At 42.7% G+C, this 19,501-nt stretch overlaps 2 protein-coding genes and 1 non-coding gene across 12 annotated transcripts in view; 1 reads left to right on the plus strand and 2 right to left on the minus strand.

Annotated features, from left to right (window-relative positions):
• LOC125454670 (parkin coregulated gene protein homolog) overlaps positions 1-5,314 on the minus strand; it is a 304,227-nt gene extending 298,913 nt beyond the window's left edge. The window contains exons 1-2 of one of the 5 annotated variants that reach the window (XM_048535692.2): positions 5,105-5,215; positions 4,450-4,711 (exon numbers count right to left, since the gene is read on the minus strand). In XM_048535692.2, the coding sequence (XP_048391649.1) occupies positions 4,450-4,575 (126 nt within the window). In that variant the 5' untranslated portion in view covers positions 4,576-4,711; positions 5,105-5,215. The other 4 variants (XM_048535691.2, XM_048535690.2, XM_048535693.2 and 1 more) reach the window with 4 other exon arrangements.
• Positions 5,166-19,501, plus strand: part of prkn (parkin RBR E3 ubiquitin protein ligase) — a 977,400-nt gene continuing 963,064 nt past the window's right edge. For 3 of the 6 annotated variants that reach the window (XM_048535676.2, XM_048535681.2, XM_048535682.2), the window contains exon 1: positions 5,168-5,365. Coding sequence is in view for 1 of the 6 variants with exons in the window: in XM_048535677.2 (XP_048391634.1) it covers positions 5,359-5,365 (7 nt within the window). In the remaining 5 variants the exon portion in view is untranslated. Of the gene's footprint in view, positions 5,366-19,501 lie in introns of all 6 variants that reach the window. The other 3 variants (XM_059648413.1, XM_059648412.1, XM_048535677.2) reach the window with 3 other exon arrangements.
• Positions 5,588-5,659, minus strand: trnad-guc (transfer RNA aspartic acid (anticodon GUC)). The gene has a single exon. It is a non-coding gene; the product is annotated as a tRNA-Asp (tRNA).

A 19,501-nucleotide genomic window follows, 5' to 3' on the forward strand; every position in this document is an offset into this window, starting at 1 on the left:
CTGGAGTTTAAACCAATCAGAACTCACTTCAGTGAAATTTACAATGGCTTGATAGGTTGTTTTATCCTCATATTCTAGATTTCCCCAAACACAGAATGTGTCAGAATAACAGGGTTGAGCATTTGTGACAAAGATGAGGAAAAATCTCTTCACTCAAATCTGAATCTTTGCAATTGAGTACCCAAGAGGTTGTTGATATTCCCTCTGAGTAGATTCAAGGGGGAAATAAATAGATTTTTACCTTCTTAGAGAATCAAGGGACTCAGCAGCAGGCAGGAAAGCTGAGGCAGAAGATCACCTATTATCATTCCTATTGGAGGACTAAGGATGATGAGCTCCAGCTCCTATTTATTACATTTTCAAAACCTTAAAGTTAAAACAAATTATTTTGCTATCAGAGATTCTGACCTTCTGAACTGACTTCTGGGTTTTGCCAAACAATTTCAACTACATGTGGAAGTCACCTTTCAGTTAACATCAGGACGAATGTACCTTTAAACCAAGGATCACAATCCATTAATTTATCTGTCCAGCTGTACGATGCGGCCACTATTTCAGAAAACTGAACAAAACATCTTGAATCTTATTCGTTGACAACAATTACAGGTTGCACTTTCATTTTTAAAACTGACAACTAGAGGAAATGTACCCTTAAAAAACAGAAAGCTATTAGTCAATATACTTCTAACCTATTACCCATACATTGAAATTTTGCACATTCACATGCTAGCTGTCGCCACCAATTTTGGTAAAGCTTGTATGCCAACATTGATAGGGTTCAGTCAAAATTCCTAATTCTAAATTTCCCATTCAAACAGTTGATTGTTAAATATAGTTGCAGACCATAGTTATTTCATGAACTCTGAAACATGTTTTCTGACTTAACTCCTTTTGTGCACATAACCTTAATTCCACCCATTGCTGACTTTTTAAATAAACAAAATCAACTGTTCATTAATTTAGAAAATTAAGATTTGGAGATTCATTTTCTGCTCATCTTTCCTGGTACTTGTTCCCTGATAAATAAACAGACTCTCAGATTATGCATTCCTTTTAAATAAGTTATTCTCTACTTAATGCCAGTTAATGTCACTACTTGTAGAGCAATATATAAAGAATCAAAAATTTCTCTGCTACTGGCTTTTCCACCCAGAATTGAACACCATGTGCTCCCAAACATACAAATACAACTTTTTTTGTCATTTTCAAAAGCTTAAAAGTGGTGTCTGCTCTCCAAAGTTGCAAACAAGCAGTTGCTTGCAGTTTGCTGAAGTTTTCTGGTTTTGTCTCAATAACAGACATGTCTTCCCTCTAAATTCAAATAATGCTTCCTGTTCAACCCTTACATACATGTTTCCTTACTGACAACAAAATGTGAGGCTGGATGAACACAGCAGGCCAAGCAGCATCTCAGGAGCACAAAAGCTGACGTTTCGGGCCTAGACCCTTCATTCCTTACTGACTAAAGCTTTTTCTCCTAGAATTTGCTAGTGCTGTCAGTTCATCTGATTATAACACATTGCCTAGGATAATTGGCACACATCACAAAAAGCAGAAAACTGGTTGTGGGGATATTTCAACAGACTGATAAAAGACCATGTTACATAAGTCAAATCTGGGCAGAGACAGGCATCCGGGGGAGGTGTGAAACATCTCTAAAGAAGAGTAGGGAAAGACTAGTAAAATGGAGGTCACCAGCACTGGATTTGTTATACATGATGACAGCTAACCAATGGCTCGAAAAAAGGAAAGAATGGTGTGCTTTGATTAATAGTCAATGGTTATATTACGAGAACCAAAAGGTCCTGTTTGCTTCAACTACATTTTGTCTCAACTGGTTTCAAACCTTCAGGAATCTCTGCATAACAACAAAAGGCAGAGACAGGTTCAAGTCCCATCTGCTCCAAGGTGAATTGCATTTCTCAGTCTCCATCTCAGGCAACCAGCTTGTAACTGATGTCCATTTCAAGCCCACCGACTCCCACAGCTACCTAGAATACAACTCCTCCCACCCACCCTCCTGCAAAAATTCCATCCCCTATTCCCAATTCCTCCGCCTCCGCCGCATCTGCTCCCACGATAAGACATTCCACTCCCGCACATCCCAGATGTCCAAGTTCTTTAAGGACCGCAACTTTCCCCCCACAGTGATCGAGAACGCCCTTGACCGCGTCTCCCGTATTTCGCGCAACACATCCCTCACACCCCGCCCCCGCCACAACCGCCCTAAGAGGATCCCCCTCGTTCTCACACACCACCCTACCAACCTCGGGATACAACGCATCATCCTCCGACACTTCCGCCATTTACAATCCGACCCCACCACCCAAGACATTTTTCCATCCCCTCCCCTGTCTGCTTTCCGGAGAGACCACTCTCTCCGTGACTCCCTTGTTCGCTCCACACTGCCCTCCAACCCCACCACACCCGGCACCTTCCCCTGCAACCGCAGGAAATGCTACACTTGTCCCCACATCTCCTCCCTCACCCCTACCCCAGGCCCCAAGATGACATTCCACATTAAGCAGAGGTTCACCTGCACATCTGCCAATGTGGTATACTGCATCCATTGTACCCGGTGCGGCTTCCTCTACACTGGGGAAACCAAGCGGAGGCTTGGAGACCGCTTTGCAGAACACCTCCGCTCAGTTCGCAACAAACAACTGCACCTCCCAGTCGCAAACCGTTTCCACTCCCCCTCCCATTCTCTAGATGACATGTCCATCATGGGCCTCCTGCACTGCCACAATGATGCCACCCGAAGGTTGCAGGAACAGCAACTCATATTCCGCCTGGGAACCCTGCAGCCATATGGTATCAATGTGGACTTCACCAGTTTCAAAATCTTCCCTTCCCCTACTGCATCCCTAAACCAGCCTAGTTCGTCCCCTCCCCCCACTGCACCACACAACCAGCCCAGCTCTTCCTCCCCACCCACTGCATCCCAAAACCAGTCCAACCTGTCTCTGCTTCCCTAACCGGTTCTTCCTCTCACCCATCCCTTCCTCCCACACCAAGCCGCACCCCCAGCTACCTACTAACCTCATCCCACCTCCTTGACCTGTCCGCCTTCCCTGGACTGACCTATCCCCTCCCTACCTCCCCACCTATCTTCTTTACTCTCCATCTTCGGTCCGCCTCCCCCTCTCTCCCTATTTATTCCAGCTCCCTCTCCCCATCCCCCTCTCTGATGAAGGGTCTAGGCCCGAAACGTCAGCTTTTGTGCTCCTGAGATGCTGCTTGGCCTGCTGTGTTCATCCAGCCTCACATTTTATTATCTTGCATTTCTGAATAGTTTGATTAGAAAGCGTCTGAAAGATAACAGCTCCAAAACACCATCTCATCTAGCAATTATTGACAACACCCAGGTGTGACTTGGGCATTGCTGGACTGTTTGGTCAATGCACAATCATGGAGGAGCTGTAACTTACTCCGGTTAAACACTAGGAAAAGTTCATCTCCAGCCACAAGCTCATTCTTGCAATATGAGAATCCTATTTGATAGTGATTGATTTATCCTCTGGCGCTGGCCACTCTTGTCGGATGGTAGTGTGTTTTTACTGCTTAATATCATCTGTTTCTTGAAGATATCAAGACTTGACACTTTATTTTAAAAAACACCAGAGTATTTTCTTAGTAACTGTCACACGTTCCCTCTCCTGACATTCCCTCGTCGGGGTATATTACATTTCAGACAGCAGTCATCATATGGTATCTTGCAAATGGTGAATGTCGAGAGGGTACTTTAACAAGGTGCCCCTTGTTGGAACAGAACACGACGAATTTTGCCCTTCTTGGCCTGGGGGTGCTGAAATCAATTGCAGCATGAAAGAAAGAGTCAAAAGATCATTGACCTGAAAGAAACGTTGCCTGACGTGCAGTATTTTAAGCGGCTTGTTTTTATTTCAGATTTCTGGTAAACACAGTATTTTGGATACCTGTACCTTGAAAATCTCTGACCGACCTGACGTGGATTAATTCAAAAAAGATCAGCGCCAGAACCTTTTTACCTTTCCAACATGATTCAACGACTTGCTAAGTAAGGCTGCTAAAGAATCAGAGTATTGAGTATTTTAATAAATGCCTTTAACGGCAGCAGTTATGTCAGAAAAATCAATCCTTTTGTTGCTAAATTGTTCCAATCTCCGAGAATTACATTTGTGAAACTTTTCAGAACATACAGTTTGAAATTTTGCTCTTATTTTGCCTTGCTTATTGACCACAGACAAGTTCGGTGGGGGCATTGCATTACTTTAAAAGGTGTTACAAAATGTAGAAGAATAAATTTGTCTTTGGATGCATTGAGCTCGTACAAATTCATAGCTGAGAATAATGAGCTGCTACTAAGAAAATTTTCGTTTAAAACATCACACATACTAAAAGAGGGAGGTTGAAATAGCATGCAGTCTGCTTTTAAGCATGTGATCCAATGAATATTTAGCTACTTACAATGGAATTTTTCATCATGGCTTTCACTGTGAAACCTTCAGTTACTCTATGATCCTTCTTAGGTCTTTGATACATAGTCGCCAGAAGTTTCTGGTTGCCCTTTTCCAGTCCGTAGGCAGCTGGCATTTTATTTGTTGTGAAGGCAGAGTAGCAGTAAGACACCTCCTACTGAACAAATTCCACCGCTGTTATATTGTTCTTGCAACGTTTCGAACAAAATCTTGGTTCACCAACAGCTGGTGGTTTTCCGGGCACCCCGTTGCTAAGAGAGATACATTAAACAAACGCCGTCATTTCCGTCACGCCGAAGGGTTCCCGTTAATTCAGTTGACATATCACGTGACTGGAACGGGCTTATTTTTGAATCATGATGCCCCGACTGCACGTTGAGTGTACCCTCAGTAAAATTGACCTAAAACATTAAAGCGAACACTTTTTTAAAAGACGTTTTGTTTCCTCCTTCCTGATATGAGGGTTACTCTGTTTCAAACTTCACGCTCACAATCGCCGTCTCTCGGGCTCTTTTCTCGGCGACTCAATCCCTCAGGGCACCAACCCTCCCACTTCCTTGGTTTTCACAACCCTTAATGATCTCCGTGGACCTCCTTCCTTTATTTATTCTTTAATAATGATGTATATGGTACTACTTGCTCACCATCTTGTAAATCCTTTTATTTCCAAATTCACGTGTTCGACCCTTTACCCTCGCGCGCCGCCTCTTCCTCTGCCCTCGAACGCACTCCACCACGTTAGTAAACAATCCTGGAACTCCCTGACAAGGAAGAAAGCTGCACGCAAGCGCAGTACAACTTGGCCTACAGATTTTAACTGGAATATCTACAGGCGACATGATGTAAAATTCAGCTTCGCCCAAAGTGTCCCCTTTGTAGAGCTGAAGTGATCAAAGAAATGATCGGTAGGTGATGGCTTGACATAAAGTTATTGCCAGGTCGTGTTCAGTCGTATTTGCAGACGTCATGTACGCACGTCCGGTTAGCATAATAATCCATCATTTTTGACTATAGCAAACGAAAATTTGAAACAAATATTGACTTGAAGTGATAAATCAAAGGTAAATTAGATATAATCATTTCATTCACCATACAGTATACAGTAGTGGTGTAAACAAAATCACTGTCTCCCCGGCGGGGAATTGAACCCCGGTCTCCCGCGTGACAGGCGGGGATACTAACCACTATACTACCGAGGATCTGATGTTTTGTTATTTGGCTTTCAGACTAGAAAAAAGATAGCCGTAGAATAATTAAACGATCAATTAAATCTGAAAGATAGTAAAACTAACTAAATCTAAACTGTTCAATGGTTTAATTAATTTTGTGTATAACTTTATGTATGATAATGTACATTTTACAATGTTTAATGCAAACCAACCCTGACATGACTTACTTAAAAATCTGTGGAGCCATTCCAATTGGCCTGATACTTTGCTGTTTGAGAAAATATGGACCGATTCTGTAAAACATATCTAGTTCCTTGTCATCAATTTCTATTTCAATATACACTTGGTACGATGCAACTGGAGGTTGAAATTTGTTGACAATGAAAGACTTGAGGAAATTTCACTGTACGTGAAACGTCAACTCTGATTTCTCTTCGTATTTAATGCCAGAACCACTGAGCTTTTCCTAGCCATTTCTGTTTTAGTTTCTAAATTACAAAGATGGTCCACAAGGACTGTGACAGTTCTCCCCTTCTCCCTGTACAACCAAGCCAAAGCTGTGGCAAAGATTGCTATGTTGATGACCTCTGAAGTTTGAAATTCAACCAGCGAAATACATTCGGAAAATCCTCTTTGTATTCATTGAAATGCTGTCCTCCATGCATAAAGATTTGCTGCATTTTCCATGGGAATGGAACACGAGGCAAACAAACTAATTGGTGAAACAAGATCAAAGACAAAAACAGAAATTGCTGGGGGAAAAAAATAATCAGGTCTTGCAGCATCTGTTGAGAGAAAACAGAATTAATACTTTGGATCCAGTGACCCTTCTGAGTTTTTCCAGCATTTTTTGTTTTAGAACATAGAACATAGAACATAGAACAGTACAGCACAGAACAGGCCCTTCAGCCCACAATGTTGTGCCGACCATTGATCCTCATGTATGCGCCCTCAAATTTCTGTGACCATATACATGTCCAGCAGTCTCTTAAATGACCCCAATGACCTTGCTTCCACAACTGCTGCTGGCAACGCATTCCATGCTCTCACAACTCTCTGCGTAAAGAACCTGCCTCTGACATCCCCTCTATACTTTTCACCAACCAGCTTAAAACTATGACCCCTCGTGCTAGCCATTTCTGCCCTGGGAAATAGTCTCTGGCTATCAACTCTATCTATGCCTCTCATTATCTTTTCTGATTTCCAGTTTCTTTGGACTTTTCACTTGGTGAAACAAGATGCTGTAGTTAGAAATTTCAGCCCTGTGTCAAAATGGATAATTTGCAGTGCTGTTGCAACATGGACAAGGCATTCTGTAACTAATCCCCATAATCAGATGTGATTATGAAATGAATCCAGAATGATTTACTCCATAATAACAAAGTGTGGAGCTGGATGAACACAGCAGGCCAAGCAGCATCTTCGGAACACAAAAGCTGACGTTTCGGGCCTAGACCCTTCATCAGAAAAGGGGGAAGGGGAGAGAGTTCTGAAATAAATAGGGAGTGGGGGAGGCGGATCGAAGATGGATAGAGAAGATAGGTGGAGAGGAGACAGACAAGTTAAAGCGCAGGAATGGAGTCAGTAGAGGTGAGTGTAGGTGGGGAGGGGATTGGTCAGTCTGGGGAGGACGGCCAGGTCAAGGGGGTGGGATTAGGTTGGTAGGTAGGAAATGAGGGTGGGGCTTGAAGTGGGAGGAGGAGATAGGTGAGAGGAAGAAGGGGTTAGGGAGGCAGGGACGAGCTGGGCTGGTTTTAGGATGCAGTGGGGGGAGGGGAGATTTTGAAGCTTGTGAAATCCCCATTGATACCATTGGGCTGCAGGGTTCCCAAGTTGAATATGAGTTACTGTTCCTGCAATCTTCGGGTGGCATCATTGTGGCACTGAAGGAGGCCCAGGATGGACATGTCATCTAAGGAATGGAAGGGGGAGTTGAAATGGTTCACGACTGGGAGATGCAGTTGTTTATTGCGAACCGAGCCTAGGTGTTCTCCAAAGCTGTCCCCAAGCCTCTGCTTGGTTTTCCCAATGTAGAAGAGGCCACAACGGGTACAGCAGATGCAGTATACCACTTTGGCAGATGTGCAGGTGAACATCTGCTTCTTGAGGAAAGTCTTCTTGGGGCCTGGGATGGGAGCGAGGTAGGAGGTATGGGAGCAGGTGTAGCACTTTCTGTGGTTGCAGGGCAAAGTGCCGGGTGTGATGGGGTTGGAGGGGAGTGTGGAGCGGACAAGGGAGTCACAGAGAGCGTGATCCCTCCGGAAAGCAGACAAGGGTGGGGAGGGTAAGATGTCTTTGGTGGTGGGGTCGGATTGCAGATGGCGGAAGTGTCGGAGGATGATGCGTTGGATCTGGAGGTTGGTGCGGTGGTACATGAGGACGAGGGGGATTCTCTTTTGGTGGTTATTGCGGGGACGGGGTGCGAGGGATGAGTTGCGGGAAATGCGGGAGACACAGTCAAGGGTGTTCTCGACCACTGCGGGGGGAAAGTTGCAGTTTTTGACAGCTGAGATGTAAGGGAGTGGAATGCCTCATTTTCAGAGCAGATGTCGCGGAGGCGAAGGAATTGGGAATACTCCCCCTCTCATTCCTTAGATGTCATGTCCACCCTGGGCCTCCTGCAGTATTACGACGATGCCACCCGAAGGTTGCAGGAACAGCAACTCATATTCCGCTTGGGAAGTCTGCAGCCCAATGGTATCAATGGGGATTCCACAAGCTTCAAAATCTCGCCTCCCCCTACTGAATCCCAAAACCAGCCCAGCACATTCCTGCCTCCCTAACCTGTTCTTCCTCTCACCTATCCCATGCTTCCTCCTCAAGCCCCACCCCCCATTTCCTACCTACTAACCTCATTCCGCCCCCTTGACCTGTCTGTCTTCCCCAGACTGACCTATCCCCTCCCTACCTCCCCACCTACACTCATCTCTACTGGCTCCATTCCAGCCTCTTTAACTTGTCTGTCTCCTCTCGACCTATCTTCTCCTCTATCCCTCTTCGATCCGCCTCCCCCTCTCTCGCTATTTATTTCAGAACCCTCGTCGCCTCCCACTGTTCTGATGAAGGGCCTAGGCCCGAAACGTCAGCTTTTGTGTCCTAAGATGCTGCTTGGCCTGCTGTGTTCATCCAGCTCCACACTTTATCTCGAATTCTCCAGCATCTGCAGTTCCCATTATCTCTGATTTACTCCATAACAGGGAGTTAATCTGGGTGGATCTTTCCAAGCTAGCTGCTGTGAGGGTGAATCTAGAATTCAGGATATGGTTTCAAAATAAGTGGTCTCCCATTTAAGCTGGCGGTGAAGAGTATTTTCCTCTGTCAGAGCATGATAACTGTTTTGATTCTCTCCCTCAGTGAGCAGTGGAGGTTGTGTCATTGTCTATTTTTAAGGCTAAGCTAGTTTTTCAATTGACAAGGGAGGAAGAGACAGGTGAAAAAGTGAAGTTGAGGCTATGTCAGAGCTGCCATTATTTTATTGACTGGTGGAACTAATCAAACCTATTGTTTCAGCTCATGTTTCTCTTGTTCTTGTGACTTGTGGTGCCTGGTAATGAATGAGGTCAGCGAAAGTATTGTTAAAACGTCCATAGTAATGTTGGTGTCATAGCTGACACTTCATTGTACATTCAAGTGTGCACTCTTACATCTATTGTTATTTAAGGACCAAAAAATATTGTTTATCTGTCCTTAGCCTCATCTAATCACACAACTATGCCTAAATGAGTGTTCATCTTTCCCATATGCCCAATGTAATCCGTCAGCTTCTCATTGTTAAGTGTGAAACTATCACATATAAGAAACATTAACGTTTATTCAGCAACAGCAAAAGTGAAAAAAGCATCAAAGAGACAGAAACTACATTTGCCTCTGGGAACACAGTGGACCTGTTTAATTTTTCAATTGTTAACAACATTACAGTCAATGAATGATCACTGCACTTCACGCACATCTACTAGAACTGGATATCAATTAAGGCCAGTCTAATTTGTTACTCAATGTGTGTTGGCATTCTGCCTGGGCCAAGGAGTGGCAGATAGAGTTTAATTTAGATAAATGTGAGGTGCTGTATTCTGGTGAGGCAAATTAGGGCAGGACTTGTACAATTAATGGTAAGGTCCTAGAGAGTGTGGCTGAACAGAGACCTTGGGGTGCAAGTGGATTTGCAGGTAGACAGGATAGTAAAGAAGGCATTTGGTTTATTTGCCTCTAGTGGTCAGTGTATCGAGTATAGGAGTTTGGATGTCACGTTGCAGCTGTACTGGATATTGCTTAGACTGCTTTTAATTTTGGTTTCCCTGCTATAGGAAGGATGTTGTGAAACTTGGAAATGTTCATAAAACATTTACAAGGATGTTGCCAGGGTTGAATTATTTCAGCTGTTGGAAAAGGCTGAATAGGCTGGAGCTATTTTCCCTGGAATGTCGAAGGCTGAGGGGAAACCTTATGGAGGTTTGTAAAATCATGAGGGGTCCCCAGGGTAGGGGAGTCCAAAACTAGAGGGCATGGGTTTAAAGAGGGGAAAAACTTAAAGGGACGTAAGGGGAAACTTTTTCACACAGAGGGTGGTGCATGTCTGCAATGAGCTACCATTGAAAGTGGTAGAGGCTGGTACAGTTACACCATTTAAAAGACATGTGGATATGTATATAAATAGGAAGGCTTTCGAAATATATGGGTCAAATGTTGGCAAATGGCATTAGATTAATTTAGACTATCTGGTTGGCATGGATGAGTTGGACTGAAGGGTCTCTTTTTGTGCTATACACCTCCATGAGTCTGACTCTATAATTGTAAATGCTGGAGATCTGAAACAAAAACAGAAATTGCTGGCAAAACTCAGCAAGTCTGGCAGTATCTGTGGGAGAAAATAGAGTTAATGCTCGGAATCTGGTGACTTCTTATGAAATTCTGGTTGTCTTGGAATTTCATGAAGGCTTTGCAGCTCTTTTGACTGCCTGGTTATGATGAGGTAGTAGGATGGTAGTCAGCATCTGCTTTAGCTGTCTGAATTATCAAACATTTCAAAATTTCCTCAGTCCAGGGATGGAACAGGATTTGTTTTAACCACCAAACTGTTTCCCACTCTGCCCGGAATCTGGGTACAGGAGTTAAAATGGCCTCTTACTATTAAAGCTGAGACATTATATGAATTTAAGTAGCTGCTGGCACCAAAAGGGATGAAGTGATAGAGGAAAAATTGAAAATGAAACGGATCATTTTATACACAGAGCGATAGTTATGAAAGGGGCAACAAGTGTGGAGCTGGAGGAACACAGCAGGCCAGGCAACCTCAGAGGAACAGGAAAGTTGACGTTTCAGTCGGGGTCCTTCTTCAGAAATGGGGAGGGGGAAGGCAGTTGGGAAATAAATAGAGAAAGGAGGGGTGGGGCTGGCAAAGATGTGTAGGGTGGTGATAGGTTAGTGCAGGTAGGGAAGTAGGCATGTGCGCTCTGTGTGACAAATGACAACACCATCAGGTTGCTAGCCATTTTAACTCCACCTCCCACACCTGGGCACCTCCAGTGTCACAATGACACCATCCACAAACTGGAGGAGCAGCAACTTATATTCCGCCTTGAGAGCCTACAGCCTGATGGCCTAATCATGGAATTCACCAGTTTTTAAATCTCCCCACCCCTGGCCTCATCCCATGTCCAACTCTCCCCGTCATCCCTGCCTCGTTGACCTGACACAACGTCCCCATCTTCTCTCCCACCTATCCGTCCCACCCATCCCACTGACCAATCCCCACTCCCTACCTACACTCACCAAACACCATCCCACCTACCTTCCCCAGCCCCATCTCTCCTTTCTGTTTATTTCCCAGATCCCTTCCCACTCCCCATTTCTGAAGAAGAAGAGACCTGACCCAAAACACCAACTTTCCTGCTCCTCTGATGCTGTCTGGCCTGCCGAGTTCCTCCAGCTCCATGCTGTGTTGTCTCTGACTCCAGTATCTGCAGTTCTTGCTATTTCTCAGTTATGAAAAAGGGTTGCTTATAATTGACCACATTAGGTTGAGATGTGCCTTGATTTTTCACATTTCCTTTTTGATCTTTTTCCTACTTTAAATTCCCTATCAACCAAGGTTATAACAGTTTCCTGAAATTACTTGTTTAATTCTGGGCAGCCCATAATAGGTTGCTTTGCTGTGTGTTCTCTGTGGAATACTTTCAGTGGTAACATATCCTCGAATCATCAGAGTAACTACAATATTAGTAAAGGGTCCAAGATGAGATTACTGAAAGTAAATGTACAAAAATTGGAATTTTACTATATCCAATTGGTTGGATTTGATTGCATAATGCAAGTGAATTGATTGAGGGTCGAGGGAGCATTCAAAGACAAATCAAAGTTGTTTTGCAACTGATCTGAATATCAAAATATCAAAATCCTTTTACGGACTTTTTCAGTGTGGTAAAAGAAAGTGGTCAATCAAATTTGTCATGATGAGTGCAGTGTTTAGCAGGCTAAAGTCACAAATTTGGTGAAATAAAAGAAAGAGCTGTTGCTTTTTGTAAACCATGAAACAGTTTGTGCAAGCCTGATACAGTAAGTAAATATTTTTTGTCACAGGTCAGTGTAAAGTGTATAGAAAAAAAATCACTAAAACCAAGATATAAAGAATATGAATAATGTAAAAATAAAAACATATTATTGTAACTACTCAACCGTTCTGGCAAAATTTGTAGGGAAAGAAACAGTGTCAATAACTTAGGTCAATGACCTGTCATCAGAACTGCAAAATTTTAGAGAAGAAATAATTTTAAAGCAACTATAAAAATAGTGAAAGTCGGTGGGGGGGGGGGGGTGGGGAAGGGATAAAAAAAGAACAGAATAGAAAACCTGCAGCAGGGTAAAATTCAAGAAACCAAAAAAAAACGGAATCATAAAAACCTGGAGAAAGTTGAACATGGAGCTTGCAGATGTCTGTCATTTTAACTCTCTGTTCCACCCCCTCTAACCTCTTTGTCCTTGCCCTTCTGTATATTCCCAACCTTTGAGTTCAACAATTTCAGATCATAACCTTTGATCCCATTTCTTATCTCTGCCTGAAAGTGGGAAAAGGTAATGTTTTTGCTCCTGTTCATTAGTCTGTTTGGTGGTAAATAATGTATCTCAGAATTAATGAACTAATGTCTACTTAACTTGGTAGACAAGAAGGGAATGGCCCAAGGATGAACTGATTCATTGATCGTAAAGATGTGAATTTGAATCCTCGAATTTCTTTAAAAGATATATTAATATTTGGAGATAGGGCAAAAATCACTTTTTTAAAAAAAAATGTTGTGTGCTGTTTTATTTAGAATGTCATTGATTGACCTCAATGTGACTACAGTTTTCAGAGCAGGTGTTGGGATGTGGATTAACCTGAAGCCTCCTCAGGGTGATGGAAACGTAATAAAAATGTTACTTTTACCGCTTTATAGTTAGAGTATGAGCCGGGCAGGAAAAAGCCTTAGGAGAAGAGTTGCATGATTATAATAATGTTCAGTTAATGCAGCATAGCAGACATATGCACTCCACTTTGTTCCCACTTAGTTTTTTTTGATAATCTGTTGCTAATCATTCTGTATTTTACAATCAACCCTTCTGCAAGTCACATTTATTACAGAAACGCATAATTTTTTATGGATAGATTTTACATTTGATTGGATTTATGTACAGACTTACTTCCTGCTTTATTTAGTTGGTCTTGGGGAGTAGTGGTATTGCTTGTTTTTGAAAACCAACAATAAATGTAATACTTCGTATTAAAAAGGGTACCTTTGATTTGTATGATGTAACTATGTCTTGAGCCATGAAATAAGTCATGCATTTTCTGATGTTATTCAAAGGAAACCAAATTTGCAGCAGTGGTTATCATTCAACCACAAATGGAAATATCTTGCCAAAGAGTGGATTACAAGATTGGGCCAACTACTTTTGAATGCTGCTAAGCGATTATGTTTTCCTCACATACAGGTGCATAAATGTGAGGTTATTCATCAAGAAGGCAGATTATTGCCTGAATGGCTGTAAATTGGGGGAAGGGAATGTGCAGTGGGACCTGGATCTACTTGTGCAGGTGCAGCAGGTGGTAAAGAAGACAACTGGTATGTTGGCCGTCATTGCAAGAGGTCTTGAGTACAGGAACAGGGATATGTTGTTGGTGTTATACAGGGGTTTGGTGAGGCCGTTTTGTGCAGTTTTGGTCTCCTTTTCTGAGAAAGGATGCTCTTGCTCTCGAGGGAGTGCAGTGAACGTTTACCAGGCTGATTCTGGGGATGGCTGGACTGACATATGAAGAATATTGACTAGGTTAGGATTGTTTTCACTGGAGTTCAGATGAATGAAGGAGAATCTCATAGAGATGTATAAAATTCTAACAGGACTAGACACGGTAGATGCAGGAAGAATGTTCACAATGGTGGGTTGTCCAGAACCATTTTCACAGTTTGAGAATTCGGGGTAGATCATTTAGGATGGAGATGAGGAGACATTTCTTGACCCAAAGAGTGGTGTGCCTGTGGAATTCATTACCACAGGAAGTAGTGATGCCAAAACATTGAATATATTTTAGAGACAGCTAGATATAGCACTTGGAGTGAATAGGATAAAAGGTTATGGGGAGAAAGCAGGATTAGGCTATCAGTTGGATGATCAGCCATGATTGTGATGAATAGCGGAGCAAGTTTAGAGGGCCAAAAGGCCTCCTCCTGCTCCTATCTTCTATGTTTCTATGTCTCTACTGCATTGTCTAATCCTAGAGTGATAGGCAACATCTTCTGTTTGTCATGCCTCCTCTGATTGTCATCCTAACTAATGAATGGCCAAAGACATTATCGTGAAGGCAACACAGAATGGACAAAAGATCTTTCTAGCAGCTCGGATGCAGCTTTGAGGACATGGTTATTCCAAATTAAACTTTGTACTTAAGCAGTACTATACATGAAAGGAGAATAGCAGTAATATTGCAATGCAGCTTTATTAGGAGAAAATAAACAGCAGATTTTGTTTTTATTTGTACATGAGTTGTGGACATCACTGGCTAGGGAAGCATTTATTGCCTTGAGAAAGTTTGGGTGAGCTGTTTTCATGAACTACTGCAGTTCATGATGAATAACTATACTTGAAGTGCTTTTGACAAGGGAGTTTTAGCATCTTTGCCTCAGATACAATGATGTAATGGTGATGTTCCAAGTTAGGATGGCATGTGGCTAGGAAGAGCAATGGGAAGTGGTGGATGAATTTGCTAGCCTTGCCTTTCCAGGTAGTAGGGACTGCAGGTTCAGAAAGTGTTATTGAAGGAGCTTTGTGCGTTTCTTAAAATGTACCCATCATTAAAAAAAATTAGCTCAAAAAAGACAAGAATTTGAATTGTTTGGTCTTTCACTCATCTTAACATGCAACAAAGAATCTCCTTCATATGTACGGGCTAATCCGCAGCCTGAACTGTTGAAGGCAATAAGTCACTGGTAGAGGGGAGATGGGGCACCAGGACACCTCTCCATCTCTCATGTCCCAAGAACAGGCCTGTCTGTTTCTTCTCTTCACCCTTGTACCTGCTGGTACTACTCTATCTTCTTAAGAAAGGGCACCTGGGGTGAGGTCAAGAAGGTTGTGCCCGTCTAACCTGCCAATAATGCTGTGTACTTCTGGCTAGAGTGATGGTGTGAAGGTCTGAAACATACCCGGCAGCCACCTGGATGTTCTGCCTAACCTGGATATTGAAAATGGCTATCAGCCTTTTTATTGAAGCACCCAAGCTTGCATGCTGAAACCACCACAGTAGTAAGAACATGCATTGACGCCTCCATCTTTCACTCTAGTCTTCACATTTGCCTGATGATCCCCTGCCTTTTTCTGCACTTGACCATGCCATTTACGTCTTGTCTTCTGGGGGTCAGTGGGATTGTGGCTTCTGGCAGTTCTGAGTGATACAGATCTGGATGTTTCTTCTTTCTCAAAGCTAATACTGGCTTAGAGAAGCTCAGGCTACAGCTTCTACTTCTGAGCTTGGTACTGGTGCTATTAGTGACTATAGAAGAGAAAGAATTAGCTAGTCAAGATGCACAACAGCTTCTGCAGACCAATGTGTTTACCTTCTTTCACATCCAAGGACAGCAGCTCACAATGTTGCTGACTAGGGAAGCATTTATTGCCTTGAGAAAGTTTGGGTGAGCTGTTTTCATGAATTACTGCAGTTCATGATGAATAACTATACCTGAAGTGCTTTTGACAAGGGAGTTTTAGCATTTTTGCCTCAGACACAATGATGTAATGGCCTCCTAAGCTGTTCATGTCTTCCTATTACCATAGGAACAATAAAAGTCTTTCCTAGATATTGCTCTTTCCTCAAAGTGGATGGGGATTTTGATGTTCAAAGATGCTTTACCAGACTTGGCCCTCTCCAGTCAACGGTGGGCCTGATTTTTCTGCAATGAAATAGAGAAGGATTGAAGCTAATGGCAATGGGTGCAGGAGATATGGTATCCAGTTCTTCCAGGATCAGCAGAGGAGACCATGACGCTAGATTATGTCAGCCTGATCCAAGGTTGCCACCCAGGTCACTACAGTCTCAGATGTTTACAGGAATGCACAGCAATGTAGAAAAATGGACAATGACCTTGTCCCCTCTGCCAGTGTAAGTGATACCATCTTCTCTCTGATATCTCACATCTCTGCTACTGCATTCACCTGCCACCAAGGCTCAAACTCTACCACTCTCACTTTTGCCTACAAAATATTCCCTTGGTCACTGTCACCCACTTATCACCTGATAGCATAAACTTGCCTGCCCTCTGCACTGCCTAGTAACTCACTCAGGACATCACTCCACCTGCACCAAAAGTAGCAAGTTTTGCCTCCTGCTTTTGTTGCCCTTAATATCTGTCTCTTTCACATTCCAGGAGGAAACCAACCTACAGTAAGGCAGAAAGACTCAGGGTAGTTGGTGGACTGTCCAATATTTGCTCCTCACTGTGTGGACAGCATCCCGGCTTTGTCCATTCCAAGTCTGAGTCCACTTGCTGCTGTCTAGCAATACGTCTGCTGTGTGGCAGATGCATTAAAGATGCAGCATATTGCTCCCTATGTTGAGATAAATCCTCCGGACCTCTGGGGCGATTCTGCCAAGAATCGCACAGTTCATTTTGTTCAGGCCTCTAAATTTCTGCCCAGTGTCTCTTTGTAAACTAAGATTAGAACATAGAACATAGAAAAGTACAGCACAGTACAGGCCCTTTGGCCCACGATGTTGTGCCGTGGAATAATCCTAATCCAAAAATAAAATAACCTAACCTACATTCCCCTCAATTCACTGCTGTCCATGTGCATGTCCAGCAGTCACTTAAATGTCACTAATGACTCTGCTTCCACGACTACCACTGGTAAACTATTCCATGCGCTCACAACTCTCTGGGTGAAGAACCTCCCTCTGACATTTCCTCTATACCTTCCTCCTAACACCTTAAAACTATGACCCCTCATGGCAGTCAATCCTGCCCTGGGGAAAAGTCTCTGGCTATTGATTATCCGTGCCTCTCATTACCTTGTACACCGCGATCAGGTCACCTCTCTTCCTCCTTCTCTCCAGAGAGAAAAGTCCGAGCTCAGTAAACCTCTCCTCATAAGAGAAGCCCTCCAGTCCAGGCAGCATCCTGGTAAACCTCCTTTGCACCCTCTCCAAAGCCTCCACATCTTTCCTATAATAGGGCAACCAGAACTGGACACAATATTCCAAGTGTGGTCTCACCAGGGTTTTGTAGAGCTGCAGCATAACCTCACGGCTCTTAAACTCGATCCCCCTGTTAATGAAAGCCAAAACACCATATGCTTTCTTAACAACCTTATCCACCTGGGTGGCAACTTTGAGGGAGCTATGCACTTGAACACCAAGATCCCGCTGTTCCTCCACACTGCCAAGAATCCTGCCTTTAATCCTATATTCAGCATTTAAGTTCGACCTTCCAAATGCATCACTTCGCATTTATCCAGGTTGAACTCCATCTGCCATTTCTCAGCCCAGCTCTGCATTCTGTCAATGTCTCGCTGAAGCCTTCAATAGCCCTCGATACTATCAATGGCACCTCCAACCTTTGTGTCATCAGCAAACATACTAACCCACCCCTCAACCTCCTCATTCAAGTCATTTATAAAAACTACAAAGAGCAGAGGCCCAAGAACAGAGCCCTGTCGGACACCACTCAGCACTGACTTCCAGGCAGAATACTTACCATCTACAACCACGCTCTGCCTCCTGTCAGCCAACCAATTCTGAATCCAGACAGCCAAATCACCCTGTATCCCATACCTCCTGACTTTATGAATGAAGATTGAAAGATTGTTTATGATCACTAATGAGAATGACATGATTCTGTAACACAGACTAGATATAAATCATGGAAACAGAAACAAATCCAGAGATTGACATTTGAAATGATTGGATGCAACCACACAAGAAAATGAGTCACAGAAAAATTATAAGGCAGGCAGAAAAAACATAATCCAAATGAAAACAGATAGAAATTTTAAAAAAACTAGGAATTATGCAGCCAGATCAAGGGTAAGACGAAAAATTATTGCAGTTAGATGATTTTGAAAGAAAATTCAGTTTGGAATGAATAAATAATCAAAAAGCCAACCAAATGTGAGATATTCATTAGAGAAAATAATACATATTATAAGAATGAAATTCAAATGGGGGATGAAACATAAATGAAACGAAGGGTAAAACTATGACAAATGCACAGAGGTTACAGTTGCTGGTTAACTTCTTAACATTAGAACTTAAAAAAATCAGCAATAATAAACTGCAGACCTTTGAACATGAACCATCACTCAATTCAATCATGGCTGTGCGTCTGCCTTGACTTCCCTTTCCTGCCTGCTTCGTGTATTCCTTGATTCCCTAAGAATCAGATATCTAATTGACTCAGTCTTGAGTACACCCAATGATTATACAATTCTGTAAAGTAGGAAATTCCAAAGTGCCTTCTAAACATGCAACCTTCACTGTCTATAAGTTCAAGGACATCAGACACAAGGTGACCCCGTCACGTTCAAATTATGCTCCAAATCACTCACCATCCCGACTTGGATGATGTTACCATTTCTTCAAAGCTGCTGGCTGAAAATCTTAGAGCTCTCTCGCGAAAAGCATGAAGGTGTCTCATGACATCTCAAGGCCAATTAGCAATAAATGCTGGCCTCGCCTGGATGGAATTTTAAAAATTACTATCCTCTGAGTAATGTTTCTTCATCTCAGTCTGAGATAAGTTATCTTTTTATCCCACGACCGTGTTCCTTTTTTTCTTGATTCCTCACCCAGTTTATAACATCTCAATGTCTATTTGTTAAGCCCTTCAAAATCTTACACAGTTCAATGAGCTCACCTGTCATTCTTCTGAGATTCAGAGTTTAAGCTTGATTTATTCAGTATCCTAAGATAGAATAATCCTATCATTCCAGGATAATAAATCTAGTAAACATTTGCTACACTGGCACCTGTGTATGTATATTCTTCCTTAAAAACGGTGTACTGTACACCAAATCTGCTGTCATCAAAGTCTTGTAGAATTGCGGCATGGTTTTCTTGCTCCTGTACACCAGTTTATTTACACTGAAGACAGATATCCCTTTTGCCTTCATAATTGCTTTACATACTTATATACTGTCAGTTACTGAACATATTAATACAAGGTTGCCCATGTTCTTTTGAACAAAGAGCATTAGCGTATTTCCTAAAAGACTCACACAGACAAGTTTTTGATTTTTCTCATTGAAGTAAAGGTCAGAGATTTCTTTCCAGCCCATTCTAATTGGACTGGTAAAACAACTTATAACCCCTTTCTAGATCTACTGACTTGGAGATTTCCAAAACTGTCTTTC

The sequence above is a fragment of the Stegostoma tigrinum genome, chromosome 9 (genome assembly GCF_030684315.1).
Source record: "Stegostoma tigrinum isolate sSteTig4 chromosome 9, sSteTig4.hap1, whole genome shotgun sequence".
Taxonomy (NCBI): Eukaryota; Metazoa; Chordata; class Chondrichthyes; order Orectolobiformes; family Stegostomatidae; genus Stegostoma; species Stegostoma tigrinum.